At 36.6% G+C, this 18516-nt stretch overlaps 2 protein-coding genes across 2 annotated transcripts; one reads left to right on the top strand and one right to left on the bottom strand.

The window, feature by feature from the left end:
• Positions 1-4824: 4824 nt before the first annotated feature.
• Positions 4825-9383, bottom strand: LOC110460804 (neuronal acetylcholine receptor subunit alpha-2-like). Its single transcript, XM_021513961.1, has 4 exons — positions 9295-9383; positions 7428-7570; positions 6158-6306; positions 4825-5471 (listed from the first exon to the last, which is right to left on the bottom strand). Exons 1-4 carry the CDS (start codon positions 9365-9367, stop codon positions 5090-5092), a joined length of 747 nt encoding a protein of 248 aa, XP_021369636.1. The 5' UTR covers positions 9368-9383; the 3' UTR covers positions 4825-5089.
• A 2762-nt stretch (positions 9384-12145) lies between these two features.
• LOC110460810 lies at positions 12146-18516 on the top strand. The gene is made up of 4 exons (XM_021513969.1): positions 12146-12314; positions 16134-16268; positions 17416-17469; positions 17660-18516. Exons 1-4 carry the CDS (start codon positions 12178-12180, stop codon positions 17808-17810), a joined length of 477 nt encoding a protein of 158 aa, XP_021369644.1. The 5' UTR covers positions 12146-12177; the 3' UTR covers positions 17811-18516.

Below are 18516 nucleotides of genomic sequence, written 5' to 3'. Positions count from 1 at the left end.
TATGTTAAGTCATGTTTCATGTAACAAAAGAAACAGGTGAGCGATACAGGCCCTCTGGGCCCCTTGTATTACGATAGGTTAACATTATAAAAGTATGAACAAAGCGTTTGAATCAAGGCGTGCAGATCACCTGTTCGGATTCAATTTATCAACTGAATTCCAGTCCAATTTCCATGTTTTTCACTATCGCTTATTTGCACCGAATTTCTCACTCCCGGATCTCCGCCTCAGTACGACGGACCATTGCTTACTTCACTTGACTTATGTGACGTTCATGTTCGTGGTTTTGAAATCAATTGGTAGGAAAAAATATTTAGTAAGATGTAATTCGCTCTCAGTTTGGACTCTGAATATTCGCGACATAAGTAATCCGCCAACGCTAACTTTACCCATTTTTATGTGCACAGGTTCACAGTCACTACATTTCTACTCATAGCTTATCCCTCCTAGTTGGAGAAGTTTCAGACATCGAAGTGATCAATATCATTAGTTTTTATTGTCTAAATAATTCAATATTTTAGAGACGTGGACCAGTCTAGGTTCTCTTCTAAAGGCACATCTGCCTATAGTAATGATGTCTGGCATGTAGTTTTTTGGGATGAAGAGCTATCAGATTTGTTCAAATGTATGGCATGGACAAACTGTCAAGGTCACAGGTATTGAATGACTTTGATCCACTATCGAGGTCGTAGTGGTAAAACTTTTCAAAAAACCCAATAAGGCCTGTGATATTTGACCTGGTGTATGCATACTTTATGTGATGGCTTTATGACAATGCATAACACGGTATTCATTTGATAAATTATGTTTATGTAACTTGTGTAATATCACTACGGAAATGACGTTAAGTCATTGTGAAGCAGACGCAATTTTCATCATTTTTTAGGCGGCCAAGTTGCAAAATATTCGTTTCAGATCACAATAATACAGTTTACTTTGTATTATATGATAAAAAGAATCTGTCATTCATTTCCCTTCATATTAGATTGATGATACTCGTTTTGGATTTTTCATGTTTGCGAGCCTCTACATAAACAAGAGGCCCATTGGCCTTAATGTTCACATGAGATATTTAAAAACTAATGTTATCGATGTTGCCAAATGAAAAAGAAATCACTTTGTAATAAAGGTAACTTGAAATACATGTCATCCAAAAGTAGTGTGAAATATCTGGGTAGTATATGTACTATGTATAAATAGTGGTTCTGTCAGTCAGCTGAATTATGGTCAAGCACCTTCATAACCTTTTCTGGCCCAACCCATCAGCCCCTGGAGGTCAGTCAGAGCTGATATGTGCATACCATCAAACTGCTATCCAATACTGATAATGCTAACCAAGTTTGAATTAATTCCGATGGAAATTAAACAAATGTTGGTCCAAAATGTGATTTCCCTATATAAACTATAGTAAAGACTTTGTCTCAGGTGACCTAAACACTTGTATCATAAATCTAATATAAAGGGAATTTTATGACAGATCCTCTATATTTTTATAATCGGTGGTTGAATTTTAAGGCAGAATTGATACAACATTGGTGGAATACCCAATCCTCCATCAGGTACAAAGACAGAACTGATACAACATTGGTAGAATACCCAATCCTCCATCAGGTACAAAGACAGAACTGATCCAACATCGGTAGAATACCCAATCCTCCATCAGGTATACAGACAGAACTGATACAACATTGGTAGAATACCCAATCCTCCATCAGTTATAAAGACAGAACTGATACAACATTGGTAGAATACCCATCCTCCATCAAGTATACAGACAGAACTGATACAACATCGGTAGAATACCCAATCCTCCATCAGGTATAAAGACAGAACTGTTACAACATTGGTAGAATACTCAATCCTCCATCAGGTACAAAGACAGAACTGATACAACATTGGTAGAAAACCTAATCCTCCATCAGTTATAAAGACAGAACCGATACAACATTGGTAGAATACCCTACCCTCCATCAGGTATAAAGACATAATTGATACAACATCGGTAGAATACCTAATCCTCCATCAGGTACAAAGACAGAACTGTTACAACATTGGTAGAATACCCAATCCTCCATCAGGTATAAAGACATAAGTGGCAAATGAACAACACTTCATCCATCTTTAAATATCAAATATGACATACTAAAACAATTGGAAGAATAAGGAAGTGAGTATCTAATTTCCACTTGTGTAACACTTATTGTATATAGCTAACCAATCGGCATCATGAAGGAAGAGAAAATACAGCGAGCCGGTAACAGGCAGTCTCGTCATAAGGTTAAAGTGAAGTGGTCACAGTGACAAATCTTTAGCTGTTGTCAGTTTCATAATTCTTTGACATTAAACAGCCTAAAGGAGGTCGCAAAAAAGAGAGATCTTGTTTTGGTGTAATAGATATATTTAAATATTATTGAAATGTCTTGAAACGCAATAGAAATGTCTTTGAAAGAAGTAAAATATCTTTAAAACAGTTTTGAAGATATATTCATAATATTCACAAGTTCAAGGGTTATGATACTTTGTGTGTAGCTTGTTTAGATGAAGGACTCTCAAGTTTGTTCAAATGAATGACCTGGATGAATAATAATGTCAAAAGGCACAAGTGTGTTTATACGACTTGTTCCCAAACATTATAAATGCTGATAAACGATATTTAGGTTGTGGCATGCCGAGTTGTGCTTGACCCACTTTCTTTGTCACAGGTATAAGGTAGTTATACTGTAAAAAATATTTGGAAACTTTTCATTTTAGAATATCTTCTTTTGTAAATCTTGCATACAACAGGAATTAGTATCATTTATTTATTTATTGTCTTCAGTAAATTTATATCGACATAATCTGAAAATCACATGATTAAATTCGATCCATAAGGCGTATAGTAATATTTTAGTTAGTTTAGTTAAATATATTTTATTGTGAATCATTACAAATAGATTGGATACAAGTTTTTACAACGTATTATGCCCTTTCCCAAAAGGAAAATAACGCATTATAGCCTGTAGTGAGTCCTCGATATCCAGGGGTTACGCTCACTTTCCCTCTCTGCAACCCTGGAATATGTCATAGCAAAACTGAAGGCACGAAGATAGCTATTTGATTGGTCTCAGGTTAAAAAAATACCTGACCAATCGCTAGGCTGATACCTGTCCTTTGAAGATTACAAAGGTGAGACGCCAGACTTCGAAGCCTGGTCAATTTTTACCGTTACATGACCGCGAGATTTTTTTGATGTATATCAAAGGATCGAATTAGTCTTCTTGTCTCATCAACAAGGTGGTTCACACTGAACCTTCAATTTTGCTACGACATATTCCAGGGGTGTAGAGAGCGAAAGTGAGCGTAACCTCTGGATATCGAGGATGCTTGTAGTGTTAACTCGCATGTTGTCGAGTTGGAAATTTCACCTTGATTTAGACGGGTTTTGTTAAACTACAGTCTGTTAACAATATACAAACCTATCCTTCCTGGTGATTACAAAACGTGATTAGTGTTCGGTATATGATGAAGTAATTTAGATAGTTCTATTCTGTTCCTCAGATAACACTATCGATTCTCAGTGATAACTTTCGTGATAACTTTCTCAACTATTCTCCATTTTTGCTTTCATCATACAATTACCCATATTGATTCTATGATTCTGAACCCTATTCCTTTCACATGAGGTTATTTGATTTTGGATTTATTTGCAACCATTGACATTGTATTTAACATTTTGTTTTTAAGCATGTGGTTTCAAGTGTTATTCAAGTGCTATTCAAAAGTAGATCATATACTATTAGATGTCTAGTTTCCAACACCCCATTTTTTACGATGCATGCCTTTTTTATGTAAATTTTCGTACTTATCTTTACTCGCTATTTTTCTCTTTATACACAAGTGAACGAATCAGTAATTTGTGCACACCAAGACAGCTTTTCAAGAGGTCAAAGAATATGGACAGATTATAACTAAAATGATGGTGAAGATCAAATGCATTTTATATTTCTTTAACGCAGACAAAAGAAATATGAACCCGAGGTTGAGGTTTTTCAAGTTTAAGCACGAGTTTCTCGAGATTTTTTTGTCTGCATCACGCAGGAGTGATTAGTTATGTTTTACACACACTTTCGTCCTGCTAACAAAAAGATACTGTAATGGCTAGCTCAATGCTATTTTGCTGACGTGTTCAGATTAGTAGAGCTCATGAGAAATATGCATTTTTTTTCTAGGGAAAATAGGAAGTTTTGGAGACTATATACTATTCCTAATGTGCTCACGCTGAGCTACATGTAGTTGTCTCGGCTAGACGCTGTGATATAACAAACATTTGCGCTGTTTTGACATTATGGTATTCCGTCTTTTCGTATTGCAGATCGAGTTATCTTCTCTTGTGAGCAGGTATTGATTGTTACGTCATTGGTTTGTGAGAGTAACGTCATCAATTTTTGAGAAAACGACGTAATTTTCTCACACAACCCAATGACGTAACAATCAATACCTGCTCCCAAGAGAAGATGACTCTGCAATACGCAAAGACGGAATATTTCCTAGTGTATTGACGCTGATATTTTGCCGTGTGCTGATATACATCCCGTGTTGTCTGTTGATGCTATGCCAAACTACAGTATGCTATTTTTTCCACTAAAAATTTATTGAAGCTGTGGTGTATATATTTTCCTTGTGTAATGATGCTTAGGTATACACAAATATAATTACATATAGTTATGAATTGTTTCAAGCACAACTGCGAAATATTCCAAAGGGTGCGACAATCGTTTTGTTTATAAAATGTCAAAATCCGATATTGATTAAAAACTTTTTGTCAAAAACACAACAACATTTCGATATGAATACATTTATTGCAATATTAATGGGGAGTATTCACTTTGAAGCGGACAAGTGATTGCATTGATGTAAGTGAAAAGCATTCACGCCTTCCTAACACTGTCCGTATTTTTTTGCACATCAAATAGTGCCGAAATTCCAGGAACATTTTCACACCAGCCTATATATATATATCGCATGGTGCATAATTGGATGATAGTTGTACGGGGATTGTATACCTTAAGAAAGAGTTCACACAAGTCGAGCATGATACAAAAGAAATGGTTCATACCAACCTAGCATGACCATATTTGGGTGCAAGTTGTATGGTGTACGTAATGTCGAGATAGGGTTCCGGACAATAAGAATATAAAACGACGTTCCGGTTGACTGAAGAATTTTTCACGCTCCATTGAGTATGCTGGGAATAATGACTAAGGTCAATGCTCTCCTGACGATTCTGTAGATCCACGCTAAAGCCATCATATACCCATGAACCAAACTTAAGGTCGCACGTGTAACTCCCTTGTTGGTCCACAGGAGAGCAGCCCTCAGTTCTCCCGCACCATACACGAAGACGCATGGCGGGGGCGGTATGTATAGTTCCATCATGCGTAACGTGTGCCTGGCGAGGCATTGACGGGTACATGTCTGTGGCTGTCCCTGCACTACCAACGACATACACGGGTAGACATATACTAAATTTCTATTTTAGCTGTTAACATCAGGAGCATATCATTTGAACAACTCATCTTATGTAAACAATAGCAATATCTTTTAATGAAATACTGCTTAAGTGGACATTTTCGCGTCTCTCACATTGACTATATTAGCGCGAAAATAGACACAGACGAATATTTATTTATGGAATATATATATTTCAGAACCATATTTGAAACGCGAACATTTCTACACTGCGAACAGTTTAAAGGGTTACAACGAGAACGGTTCTATACTGCGATCAGTTTAAAGGGTAACAACCCGAACATTTCTACACTGCGATCAGTTTAAAGGGTTACAACGCGAACATTTCTACACTGCGATTAGTTTAAAGAGTTATAACGCAAACGTTTCTACACTGCGATCAGTTTAGAGGGTTACAACGTGAACATTTCTACACTGCGATCAGTTTAAAGGGTTACAACGCGAACATTTCTACACTGCGATCAGTTTAAAGGGTTACCACGCGAACATTTCTACATTGCGATCAGTTTAGAGGGTTACAACGCGAACATTTCTTCACTGCGATCAGTTTAAAGGGTTACAACGCGAACATTTTCATACGCAAAAAAAGTACCACTTTTACAGTAATTAAAAATCATAAATGACACATTTGACCCCTTGACCACTTTACCTGTTATACAGAACAATATCAGGCATCCAGATCAAATCTGTGGGGATGTTTACACGAGATACATCGTCATGGTCATCAGGCTCCCAACGGAGGCGTGCATCATTCCACCCCATGTCAATCCAGGTGTCGAACGTCATGACGTCATCTTTCTGAAGAGACATGACATCATGATGTAAAAATCGTTGCTATTTTGTTCATAAAAGAAATATTCCAAGGAAGTTGGTGGTTCGCCTGCACAAGCTAAGATCGAATGATTGTCGGATGGAATTTACTTATGATGAAGGGATAAATGTTTTTTTTCTGTTGTGTGTTGTATTATTTACAAGATCGCTCCAGCGTCATGAACTATTTGGCACTTTGGTTGAACAACGAGCTTGAGCAAGGGGCTTGATGATACAAGATACAAGAAACTTTATTGAGAGAAACATTAGCGCTGTAGCGCTATTTTTGCGACAAACATGATAAAAAGCAAACAGAAAACAACAAAACAAGCTATACACTATCACAGAAAGCTAGCACATAATCAGCGAGTAAAACATACAATAACATGGCAGCATATTATTAGATATCACATGCACCAGATTTAAAGTACTATAATAATAAGATGTAAAGAGATAACAGTGACCACCTGCATGTCACACAGGTGTTGCTATATATTGGAGGGTTAAAACACTTCAGGTGTAATGTACATACATGCTAATATAGCAAAAGAGTAAAATTAACATAATATACACTAATATAGTGTAAATTAAAATAGGACGACAAGGTCTAGTAAGTGAAAGATATTGAGCTATAATGATGATTAGAAGAGAGGACTAGAAACTATGCTGCCAGTTATTGGTATATAAAAGCGCCAAGCAATGCCTATGGTAAATACACAATAGGCAAATTTCATTGCAGTCTGATAATCCATTAAGAATCTTTCATTCAGGGTGGTATGTTTGGATGCAATTTCATAAAAATCAAAGTATTCTTTTCAGAATAATTGCACGGAAACTCCTTAAGGTGCCAACATTATAGCCAAATCATTCAACTGTATAATGTATGTATTTCAACGTTGTTTTTAGCCTGGAATATATACTGGACAGATACAGTAAAACCACATAGTGGACGGATAATAATATAGTACCTTAGAACAGTGAACAAACATTTTACAACTACAGTTGTTCATAAGTAAACTGAAATACAATGTTTAAAGCTGACAATGCAAACGAGATTTGAAAAATAACAAGTACAAGTCCAGTTTGAAATATGACTATATCTGTATTACCAATTCAACTAGGCGTGTGACGCTCATTCCGTGTTTGACCACTACTATCTTGGTGTCCATGGTGGCCGGACGGACAGCCTTGTTATAATTACGAAATATCTCCCGGAATATCTTATCCTCAAGCATCTCCGGTCTTGAATTACCTGGAAATAGACACAACAAAAAAATATTGGAGAATGCACGTATCATTGACCAAACAACACCTAATAATGATAAGACATTATAAACACACGAAACTGCAGACGAAATGGGTTCTCTGACTGGGTTAATGTTTTCTTCAAATATGGCAATTGTCATGGTGTCTTCTGTCAAATCTAGGAAAGTGAGTAGAGTAGGTCAACAACCACACAAATGTTTTTGATATCATAAATTTCTGGATTTGGCAGGAAGTATCAACAACACAGTGTGACTCGTCACATCGCTCGAACAACTTAAATGAATGACGTAAACATTTTAACACAAAATATGGCATTTTGCTTAAGTGTGTTATAATAACGAGCATTTAATTTTCTCCAATTTGTTAATTCAACGAGACTATAGATTCCCGCTGATTTTCGGCATTTTTAAGGTTGATAAACTCCCAATTCTTGTTAAAATGCAATTATCACTTATTATAAGATAAACACTACATTTTGAAACTATCGAGTGAATATTAACTATATGACATTTATCACTTCGAGTGAGTTTATTCTGAAATCCGTTTTAAAGGTCAGATTTAAGCGCGTGATATGAAAGTGTCACAATTATTAAATAGGATGGGTTGATGAAACACACAATTATGGCAAGCAAACTTAACATTTATTCAAGGAGCATGGTCGATCCCGAATTTCATATAACTATATCTATATGAGATATCTTATAAAGTGCATAAGAGAAGTTAAAGGATATAATGAAATATCTTATATACTTTAAATGAGATACTTTATTAAATATTTCATATGCTGTATAAGATGTCTCATTTTATTTTCTGTAATTTATTTTCTATATGATATATTTCATATAGTATATAAGATATCTTATATATTATATTAGATTTCTCATACATGTATATCATATAAGATATCTCATATACTTTATAAGATATCTCATATACTTCATAAGATATCTCATACTATACAAGATATATCATATACTACATAAGATATTTTATGTATTTTAACGAAATTCGGGATCGACTTTGCTCCTTGAAAAAAATGTTAATTTGGCTCTACATCCACAACAGTTATGGAGGAATTATATCTTCTTTGTATAATACCCATGCACCAACACCACTTACATCCAGATACGTACTATTTAGTATGACATCACTGTATTGCTATTGTTTTAATCTTTAATTCTCTGCGCGTAATATGCTTTTATGTACTATTCATAATACTAGTTTTATAGTTATGAATTGTTAACCGTTGTGTCTGGATGTGTCTACCTGCCTAACGGACGCTGTCTAGTGAAAGGCTAACATTAAATCTGCTGTCTTAATTAAGTCTTCAGTAAAGCTTCTTATACAGCGTAGACAACGTTGAATAAATTGAGATATCTTATATCATAAGATGTCTTATAAACAATTTACATTACTCATATGCTGATGTTATCTTCAGGGTGGTTTATTTCGTTTCAAGATATTTTTACTTCATTAATAGATGTTTCTATTTTTGCGATCTCTTATGTGGTATAATATAGATTGTAATACAACACAATTTCCACGAAAACCACACGGTTTAAGAACCAAAAAGACACTTAACATTTACAGAAAATACAAGGCTTTTTTACCATTAAAATTTGCCAGTCAGTACATCATTTCGTTACTTTAAATCTTATAACAATATTATGTTTGATATCGCACGTGCTGAACATGTTGAATTAAACTTACCATGTTGGAAAGAACTCGAGATCCGCCATAACAAAGTACCCCACAGCAACACGACCGACAACGGAGCCGCCATCTTTTAGTCTACGAATGTTTGCTATATGAAAAAGGTGACATTTAAAAACATGGACACATGTCTTATTTGGCAAAATTGGTTCAGGAAAATTTACATAATTGTTTTTGACGTTAAAGGGATAAACGTTTATTTCTATGTTGAAAAGGTCGCTGCCACGAAAAGCAGGATCCTGATATTCAAATCAGAGCAAGATTAATGGGATGATGGCATAATTCCCCCTACATTTATTTGTCAGTATTTTTATATTAAATATCTTTCGTGTTGCTATTTTGTCATTTTTAAATTTGATTGATTAAAGGTATGGCGATAGGTGTACTGTCCTTCAATGCCCATAGCTGTTGATAGGACGTTAAACAATACTAAACCAAACCAAACCAACTTATATGTAAGTAAGGTCTATATATCATATAAAGTACGGCAAACGCAAACCCTTCAATACCGTTTAAAATTGCTCATCAATGCAGCTTCCACAAACTACCTGTTGAGTATGAAACACAATGTTTGAGGGATATACCGATTCTGCTTTCTGGATGCCGCCAAGTAAATGACCATGTACGAGCGAAAAATCCACCAGAAACTGTCAGCTCGGTAAAAAGCTAGAGAACTACAAATAACAACACGTAACTTAGTCATGGTTAACCACTGGCTTATATATGTACGCGGATGATCAGCGAGGTAGTATTTTAATGTCCATGAGGAGGTAAAGTTGCATGTTGGAAGTTAATTTGACAGTGATATACATAATACCGTAAATACCACCGAAGGTACGCCTCCCGCTTATCACAACAATATCAACACTGTCATAAAAAAATCATAGCCAACGCGTCATAATATGGGCTGAAAAAACTTGGGTAAACAAATAAACATACCCTGTTTACTCCTCAGTGTTTACTCTTCTATGTCTCCTTAGCCGAAGACAGAGGAGCAAGCCCCCGATTCTGAAGGGGTCCCATATATGGCGCCTATTACGACAATGCAGAGGGAAACAGTAGAACCATTTTTTCACCGAACCTGAAGGTAATGGTCAGTGAGATACCTATGAAAAGAGAGACCAAGGTTTGAGTTAGTTTCTCTGACATATCAATAAATTGTTTCATTTCTGTATTTTTTCCTTCCTTTTTTTCTTCTTTTCTCTATTTTTTTGCGCATTTTTCTGTTATTTTCAACTTATTTTCATGTCTATTTTAAGATGTATTCCTTATCTTGTCTTCCTTTTAGCGATTGACTTTACAATACTGCTTTCTCCTACCATATGCTTGCTCTTGCTAGGAAAATGCAATCATAACATCAAGAAGTAGGAACAAATTTGCAAGAATCCGACCTAAATCCATGGAATACACTTTAAATCAGATTACATATTGAAATTAAAGTAAGTACAAGATGCAAGAGGTCACAGAATTTAAGAAACATACAACATGCCAAAAAGTTTACTAAAAATGAAAGAAAGCAAAACAAGAAATGACACAAAATTAAAAAGAAACAAAAACAACATATCATTACACAAGAAAGCATGTCAAAAATGCATCAAGGCTCGAAGAATGTCAAACAAATCACATATGGATTGAACGGCGTTTTTTTTTTTTTCATGCCGGTATGAACGCAAATCGGGGACATCCATAATGCATGAAGCCCGCTGTAACCGATTTGCGTTCTTACCGGCATTGGCGGAATAGCCCTGTTTCACTAAAACTGGCGCCAATAATTAACCGTAGTCATTTTTAAAGCGTTTGTCGCAGGGGCATTTTTTCCATGTTATACGAAGCGAAGCGACAAGACTCTCATTCGACAAGGTTAATCTATGACGTCATTATTGAACCACGTGTTACGTCACAAGAGGTTTTGCATTCATACTCAAATGAAATGCATTTCTGCTGGTAATGTTCATATAGTGGGTTTCAGCGCAAATGTTAATATACCTAAATGGAAGAAATAAAAAGAATGTCACAATATGATATGTTAATTTCATACAGGAAATCGCACAAATTGCCAGTAACTGCCAATAAATAGGAAAGTAATCAACTCGATAAATAAAACTAAAAAATATAAGAAAACACATCAGAATGACAGAAAGCAAATTGGAATTCAACAAATCTTATCAATATATATGAAAACTATAAAAACAATTTAGAACGATCATCAAAATGCAAAAGCATTGTACAAAAGTCTATTAATATTAAAGAAATGAGACCTCAATGAAATGCACGCAAGCATCTAAAAGACGAAATGCCACAAGTAAACAAGACAGGGAAAATACAAACAACCAGCCACTTGGAAACTGGGCGATTATGAGGGTCAAATGTAGCCTAGTAAACTGAATGTGTCCTTGCAAGTTTGAGATATAGTTATGTAATTGAGAGCAAAATAGTTTTATTATATATATTAAATAACAACTTCATAGTTCAAATACTAGTACGTTTGTGCATCAGATGAATTAGATACAGTTGTATCTACTTAACATTTATCTAAATATACATTAGCTCGATTTAAAGTGAACGCTTCCGTAATATTATCAAACGATAGGCTGCGTCTAATTTGAGGGATGGTATGGTTAATTTAATCTAGAAATTGTACCTTTTTATATGGTATAGATTAGTGAATTACTAGTACACAAATGCGGTTAAGAGGAAGATGTAAAATCATATAAGATTAACAACATAGATATTTTCCATTGAAATGTATTAATTACAGTGTTTTTTAACAGAAACATACACGATAAAACCTGTTTGTAACATTGACCCCAGCGGGGCCTCAAGAAAAACCATATATATATAGCATGCGTGGTGCAAGGACGACATGAGTGCGCGGTCAGCATGTTCGCTAAAGAGGTACTTTTGCTGTGCTGTTTGCTGGTTCTGCCGGCGGTGGTGTTTGGTGTAGATTGTAGAACACGGCCCTGTCTTCGGACCTTGTTCAATTCCAGAGTGACCAGAGCCGATTACTACTCTAGGTAAGGCAGATCGTACCGATTACTACTCTAGGTAAGGCAGATCAGAGCCTATTACTACTCTAGGTAAGGCAGACCGTGCCGATTACTTCTCTAGGTAAGGCAGATCATAGCCGATTACTACTCTAGGTAAGGCTGACCAGAGCCGATTACTACTCTAGGTAAGGCAGATCAGAGCCCATTACTACTCTGGGTAAGGCAGATCAGAGCCGATTACTACCCTAGGTACGGCAGATCAGAGCCGATTATTACTCTAGATTTGGCAGATCAGAGCCGATTATTACTCTAGTTTTGGCAGTTCAGAGCCGATTATTACTCTAGCAGATCAGAGCCGATTACAGGTAAGGCAGATCAGAGCCTATTACTACTCTAGGTTAGGCAGAGCAGAGCCGATTACTGCTCTAGGTAAGGCAGAACAGCGCCGATTAATACTCAAGGTAAGGCAGATCAGAGCAGATTACTTCTCTAGGTAAGGCAGTTCAGAGCCGATTCCTTCTCTAGGTAAGGCAGATAAGAGCCGATTACTACTCTAGCTAAGGCAACTCAGAGCCGATTACTTCTGTAGGTAAGGCAGATCAGGGGCTATTACTACTCTAGGTAAGTCAGATAAGAGCCGATTAATACTCTAGGTAAGGCAAATCAGAGCCGATTACTTCTGTAGGTAAGGCAGACCAGAGCAGATTACTACTCTAGGTAAGGCTGATCAGAGCCGATTACTACTCCCAGAGCCGATTACTACTCCCAGAGCCGATTACTACTCCAGGTAAGGCAAATCAGAGCCGATTATTACTCTAGATTTGGCAGTTCAGAGCTGATTATTACTCTAGGTAAGGCAGATTAAAGCCGATTACTTCTCTAGGATAGGCAGATCATAGCCGCTAACTACTCTAGGTAAGGCAGTTCAGAGCCGATTACTACTCTCGGTAAGGCGGATCAGAGCCGATTACTAATCTATGTAAGGCAGATCAGCGCCGATTACTACTCTAGGTTAGGCAGATCAGAGCCGATTATTACTCTAGATTTGGCAGATCAGAGCCGATTATTACTCTAGATTTGGCAGTTCAGAGCCGATTACTTCTGTAGGTAAGGCAGACCAGAGCAGATTACTACTCTAAGTAAGGCAGATCAGCGCCGCTTACTACTCTAGGTAATACAGATCAGAGCCGATTGCTTCTCTAGGTAAGGCAGACCAGAGCGATTACTACTCCAGGTAAGGCAAATCAGAGCCGATTATTACTCTAGATAAGGCAGTTCAGAGCCGATTATTACTCTAGATTTGGCAGTTCAGAGCTGATTATTACTCTAGGTAAGGCAGATAAGAGCCGATTACTTCTCTAGGATAGGCAGATCATAGCCGCTAACTACTCTAGGTAAGGCAGCTCAGAGCCCATTACTACTCTAGGTAAGGCTGACTAGAGCCGATTACTACTCTATGTAAGGCAGATCAGAGGCGTTTACTACTCTAGGTAAGGCAAATCAGAGCCGATTACTTCTGTAGGTAAGGCAGATCAGAGGCGATTACTACTCTAGGTAATGCAGTTCAGAGCCGATTATTACTCTAGTTTTGGCAGTTCAGAGCCGATTACTTCTGTAGGTAAGGCAGACCAGAGTCGATTACTTCTCTAGGTAAGGCGGATCAGAGCCGATTACTAATCTATGTAAGGCAGATCAGCGCCGATTACTACTCTAGGTTAGGCAGATCAGAGCCTATTACTTCTCTAGGTAAGGCGGATCAGAGCCGATTACTAACCTAGGTACGGTAGATCAGAGCCGATTACTACTCCCAGAGCCGATTACTACTCCAGGTAAGGCAAATCAGAGCCGATTATTACTCTAGATTTGGCAGATCAGAGCCGATTACTCCTCTAGGTAAGGCAGATCATCGCCTATTACTACTCTAGGTTAGGCAGAGCAGAGCCGATTACTAATCTATGTAAGGCAGATCAGCGCCGATTACTACTCTAGGTGAGGCAGATCAGAGCCGATTGCTTCTCTAGGTAAGGCAGAGCATAGCCGATTACTACTCTAGGCAAGGTAGATCAGAGCCGATTTCTACTCTAGGTAAGGCAGACCGTGCCGATTCCTTCTCTAGGTAAGGCAGATTAATGCCGATTACTTCTCTAGGGAAGGCAAATTAGCGCTGATTACTACTCTAGGGAAGGCAGATCGTACCGAGTACTACTCTAGGTAAGGCAGTTCAGAGCCAGAGCCGGTTACTACTCTAGGTAAGGCAACTCAGAGCCGATTACTTCTGTAGGTAAGGCAGATCAGAACCTATTACTACTCTAGGCAAGGTAGATCAGAGCCGATTACTACTACTCTAGGTAAGACATATCAGAGCCGATTACTACTCTCGGTAAGGCAGATCAGAGCCCATTCCTACTCTTGGTAAGGGAGATCAGAGCCGATTACTACTCTAGGTAAGGCAGTTCAGAGCCGATTATTACTCTAGATTTGGCAGTTCAGAGCCGATTATTACTCTAGGTAAGGCAGATCAGAGCCGATTACTTCTCTAGGTAAGGCAGATCAGAGCCGATTACTACTCTAGGTAAGGCAGATCAGAGCCGATTACTTCTCTAGGTAAGACAGATCAGAGCCGATTGCTACTCTAGGTAAGGCAGATCAGAGCCGATTACTTCTCTAGGTAAGGCAGATCAGAGCCGATTACTACTCTAGGTAAGGCAGATCAGAGCTAAAATCTTTAGGTAAGTCACAGGTTTTTGGTTTGTGTGTGATGTTAACGTCCCATTACCAGCTATGGTCATTTAAGGACGTGACACGTTTTGATGATAGAGGAAAGACGGAACATCCGGTGAAAAACCACCGACCTGCGACCCTTAAATGGTGACTGCACGTAGGCCTCGAACCCGCGATCCAGTATTGGAGGACTAGTGTTTGAAGAAGGTCACTCTACCACCGCAGCCCATCTAGGTCACATGTACTAGTATTGTCTGTTAAGGAAGATGTAAAGTCTCAGTTTTGTTAAGCAATGTTGTCTAGGAAATACTCATTAATGTTAGAGGTTAATACAAAATCATCTATCATTAATTATGTTAAGCTATTTGGGGATCACTTTAGACTCTGATCTGCAGTTAAATTTTGCCATATCTTGATTATCAAGAAGGAAGTTAAAGAGGCACTTTGCTCCTATTGTCTGGCATGCAATGTGTGGCAATGCTTATGTAGACAAGTCTGTTCATAAATAGTGTTTGCTATATTGTTTAACATAAACAAAACATATATTTTTTTATTTTTTTTTTATATTTCTTTGTCATAAAGATATACATTTAATGAAAACATACCTCTTAACAATATTGTAGGAAAGAATGATGGAGCTAATGTCATTCAATGTTGTATCACCAAGTCGCCTGATATCTAAGTTCGTAATTATCAACATTGGCCTAGCCTGATGTACATTTGACATTTACAAAGTTAATAAAATCTTTTGAGATTAAAAAATTATTAACATTTTTGATGATGCATGGCCCATTGATTAATTTGTATTTTATTAGAATATGTTGAATACATTTCCCATAACCTGTGTACTAATAATACTATTACAAAAAACATAATTTCTTATTATTAAATATTCACATTTCTCAGCTGACATCGTTTTCAGAGTTTCTTCTTAAACGTGTTCGACCTTTATGTGATTGCGTGACTAGGGTTGTCTGCACATTAAATATCTTGGGTATCATTTGGAACATAATAAATATTTCTGCTTCTCTAATAAAATGAAAAACTGTACATTGTTTTTTGTTTGTTTGGTGCAGTGTAACTTTAGCATTGATCGCCCTCATCGTTAGAACTTGTTCTTTGTAGACAACTGCTTGGCTCTTTTGGCTCTTCTGGGAAAAGGAAGCGTTCCCTCAGCCGTTTGCATCATGGCATTGTCGTGACTTTGGCAAATAGCGTCCTGGGCCAAGACCGATGGTTGATCCACAGGGGCTCCTGGAGGTAAATCTTTATCATAAACACATTCTAAAGATAAAATGGCTTTGCTACTAATGCCTTGTTCATTTACTACCGTTATTCTAATTACCTATTACTTGACGATGTATTTTTATGTTTATTATATTTTTAAGCTGTTGAACGTTGGATACGTTATTTGTTTTTAAGTTTCGGTCTATACCTCCTGCTGTAATCTGTTTCCTTTATTGTTGTTAAAGTTCCGTCCATTCCACTAGCTATATTGTTACTTAAATTTCCGTCTATTCCGTCATTTTTATTTGTTAGTTAAGTTTCCCTCCATCCGCTGGTGAAATTGTTAGTTTAGTTCCGTCTTTTCCGTTTTCTACAGTATTTCCATCCAATTCACTAGCTCTATTGTTAGTTAAATTTCCGTCTATTCCTCAAACTATATTTTCAGTTAAGTTTCCGTCAAATCATCAAGCTCTATTTTTCTTAATTTTCCGCAAGCTAATCGTTACTGAAGTCTCTATCAGTGGCGTATCAAATCCTTTTTTCGAAGTGAATGCGTACATACATGTATAGCTGGAAAAAATCTACTTTGCCCTAGAAGCAAGCTCCTGTGTTCTGGGAACATCTTTACAAGTAAAAGATTTACTTGCTAATTATAAGAATAAACGGCTCTTAATCGATTTTTTTTTTTTTATAATTAATTAATAAAAAAATTATGAATCTTCTTGAATAGTTTAGTGTATGCTTGAGCATACAGCATACACGTATGCTACGCCACTCTCTATCCATTCATTCAGCTAGAGCTGTTTTTTCCCCCCAAAAAAATCGAAAATTCCACTAGAATTTTATTTTGATTTTTCTCTCTATCCCACTAATATTATTCTTACATTTATGTGGTTATATTTTATTGATAGTATTCTTTATAGCTGATGTACAATATGTGTTCATTTCATGCTTTGAACAAGCGATCTGTACTCATACATCCCTATGTATTAAAGCATGTGTCTTAAATAGTTCGCCATAGTTTCCTGTTGGCATTTATAAGTTTCTTTCAGTCTAGTTTGTAGGATAATTTTAAATCAAATATGTGTCGATTTTCCTCTGAGTTGATTTTATCATATTCAGTATCCAGTATTTCAATCATGATACCCCTAAGTAAACAAAGGTTTATATTTTTTCACAGCACTGGAACAAATCCAGACACCGTAATCACAGATGCGGACTACATGTCTTCAGAGTGAGTCAATTTTTATTAGATTGTCATCAGTATAACCAGCAGTCGGACATTACTCGATTTCAGCATGTTTTGAGACTAGTTTATCTAATTTGTTAACTACTCATTGTATAAAACAGATGTTCCATGTTGTTAGATATTTGGAACATGATTAATGCATTTTGACGTGACCCTGTTTTAATTGACCTTTCAGGTGGGTAAGGGATCGACGCCCAAAATACCTGAGCTGTTTCAAGACTGTCAATGGTTTCCTCAGAGCCGGTGGCATTGCTGATAATTACAACCTTTTTACTCACAATTGCATACACGCGGCTAGGGCGATGTGGAACTTTGCCAGCTGTTAAATGTAACAGTATCGGATCCCTTCAGGTTTCGGGAGGTGGCTCTAATTCCGGTTTTGAATGAAGATTAAGCAGCCTAATACTTCGTGTGCTTCATAAATATGTATACTCGTTTAATATTTTCTCATATAACCATTTCAGTCTGTGTTCTACAAACAATTGAAGATTTATACCTAACTTATACCCTCCTTAACAACATCACATTTGAGAATAAGGATACTACCATACCATGTATCAAACTGGGGTAATTTCTAAAAAGACTTATTTCGTTTTATTTTACACTAAAAGAATTACATTGAAAACAGGCTTAAGACTTTATTTTCCATTGATTTACGTCAATATCACAAAGGGTTTATACTTCCTATATGAAATTAAATTTGCAAAGTTTTCAATATATTTGACTTACATTAAATACAAAACAAATATCCATATTTTATGTTTTAAGGAGAACACCTTCTCATGAAACATGTAATGTATTCTTAATATGATAATAGAATTATTAGTTATTCCTTCCTAAATTTTTCCATGTTTACTAAAGAATGCTTGAAATAAACACATGTTCAAATTAATTCAAGTCAACTTCAATGATCGCTTTTAACCTTTTGAAGAAAGTGAGTCGATTCTAACACAGCAAGCTTTCGGTACACCATTATGCTTCCTTTGTGTCATTTTGAGCTTGTTCTTTTAATAAAAACTGAATATAAACTGT

The sequence above is a fragment of the Mizuhopecten yessoensis genome, unplaced genomic scaffold (assembly GCF_002113885.1).
Source record: "Mizuhopecten yessoensis strain PY_sf001 unplaced genomic scaffold, ASM211388v2 scaffold10479, whole genome shotgun sequence".
In the NCBI taxonomy this organism is placed as follows: domain Eukaryota; kingdom Metazoa; phylum Mollusca; class Bivalvia; order Pectinida; family Pectinidae; genus Mizuhopecten; species Mizuhopecten yessoensis.
Note: the sequence above shows the minus strand (reverse complement) of the source record. Positions and strands in the feature narration are given on the sequence as shown.

Excerpts from the sequence above, each read along its gene's own strand:
- LOC110460804 (XM_021513961.1), bottom strand. The coding sequence starts at position 9,367 with ATGGCGGCTCCGTTGTCGGTCGTGTTGCTGTGGGGTACTTTGTTATGG. Across the intron at positions 7,571-9,294 it reads CTCGAGTTCTTTCCAACATG|GTAATTCAAGACCGGAGATG; the intron begins GTAAGTTTAATT and ends GTCTATTTCCAG. Across the intron at positions 5,472-6,157 it reads GATATTGTTCTGTATAACAG|TGCAGGGACAGCCACAGACA; the intron begins GTAAAGTGGTCA and ends TGTCGTTGGTAG.
- LOC110460810 (XM_021513969.1), top strand. The coding sequence starts at position 12,178 with ATGTTCGCTAAAGAGGTACTTTTGCTGTGCTGTTTGCTGGTTCTGCCG. Across the intron at positions 12,315-16,133 it reads AGAGCCGATTACTACTCTAG|ACAACTGCTTGGCTCTTTTG; the intron begins GTAAGGCAGATC and ends TGTTCTTTGTAG. Across the intron at positions 16,269-17,415 it reads ATCCACAGGGGCTCCTGGAG|CACTGGAACAAATCCAGACA; the intron begins GTAAATCTTTAT and ends ATTTTTTCACAG.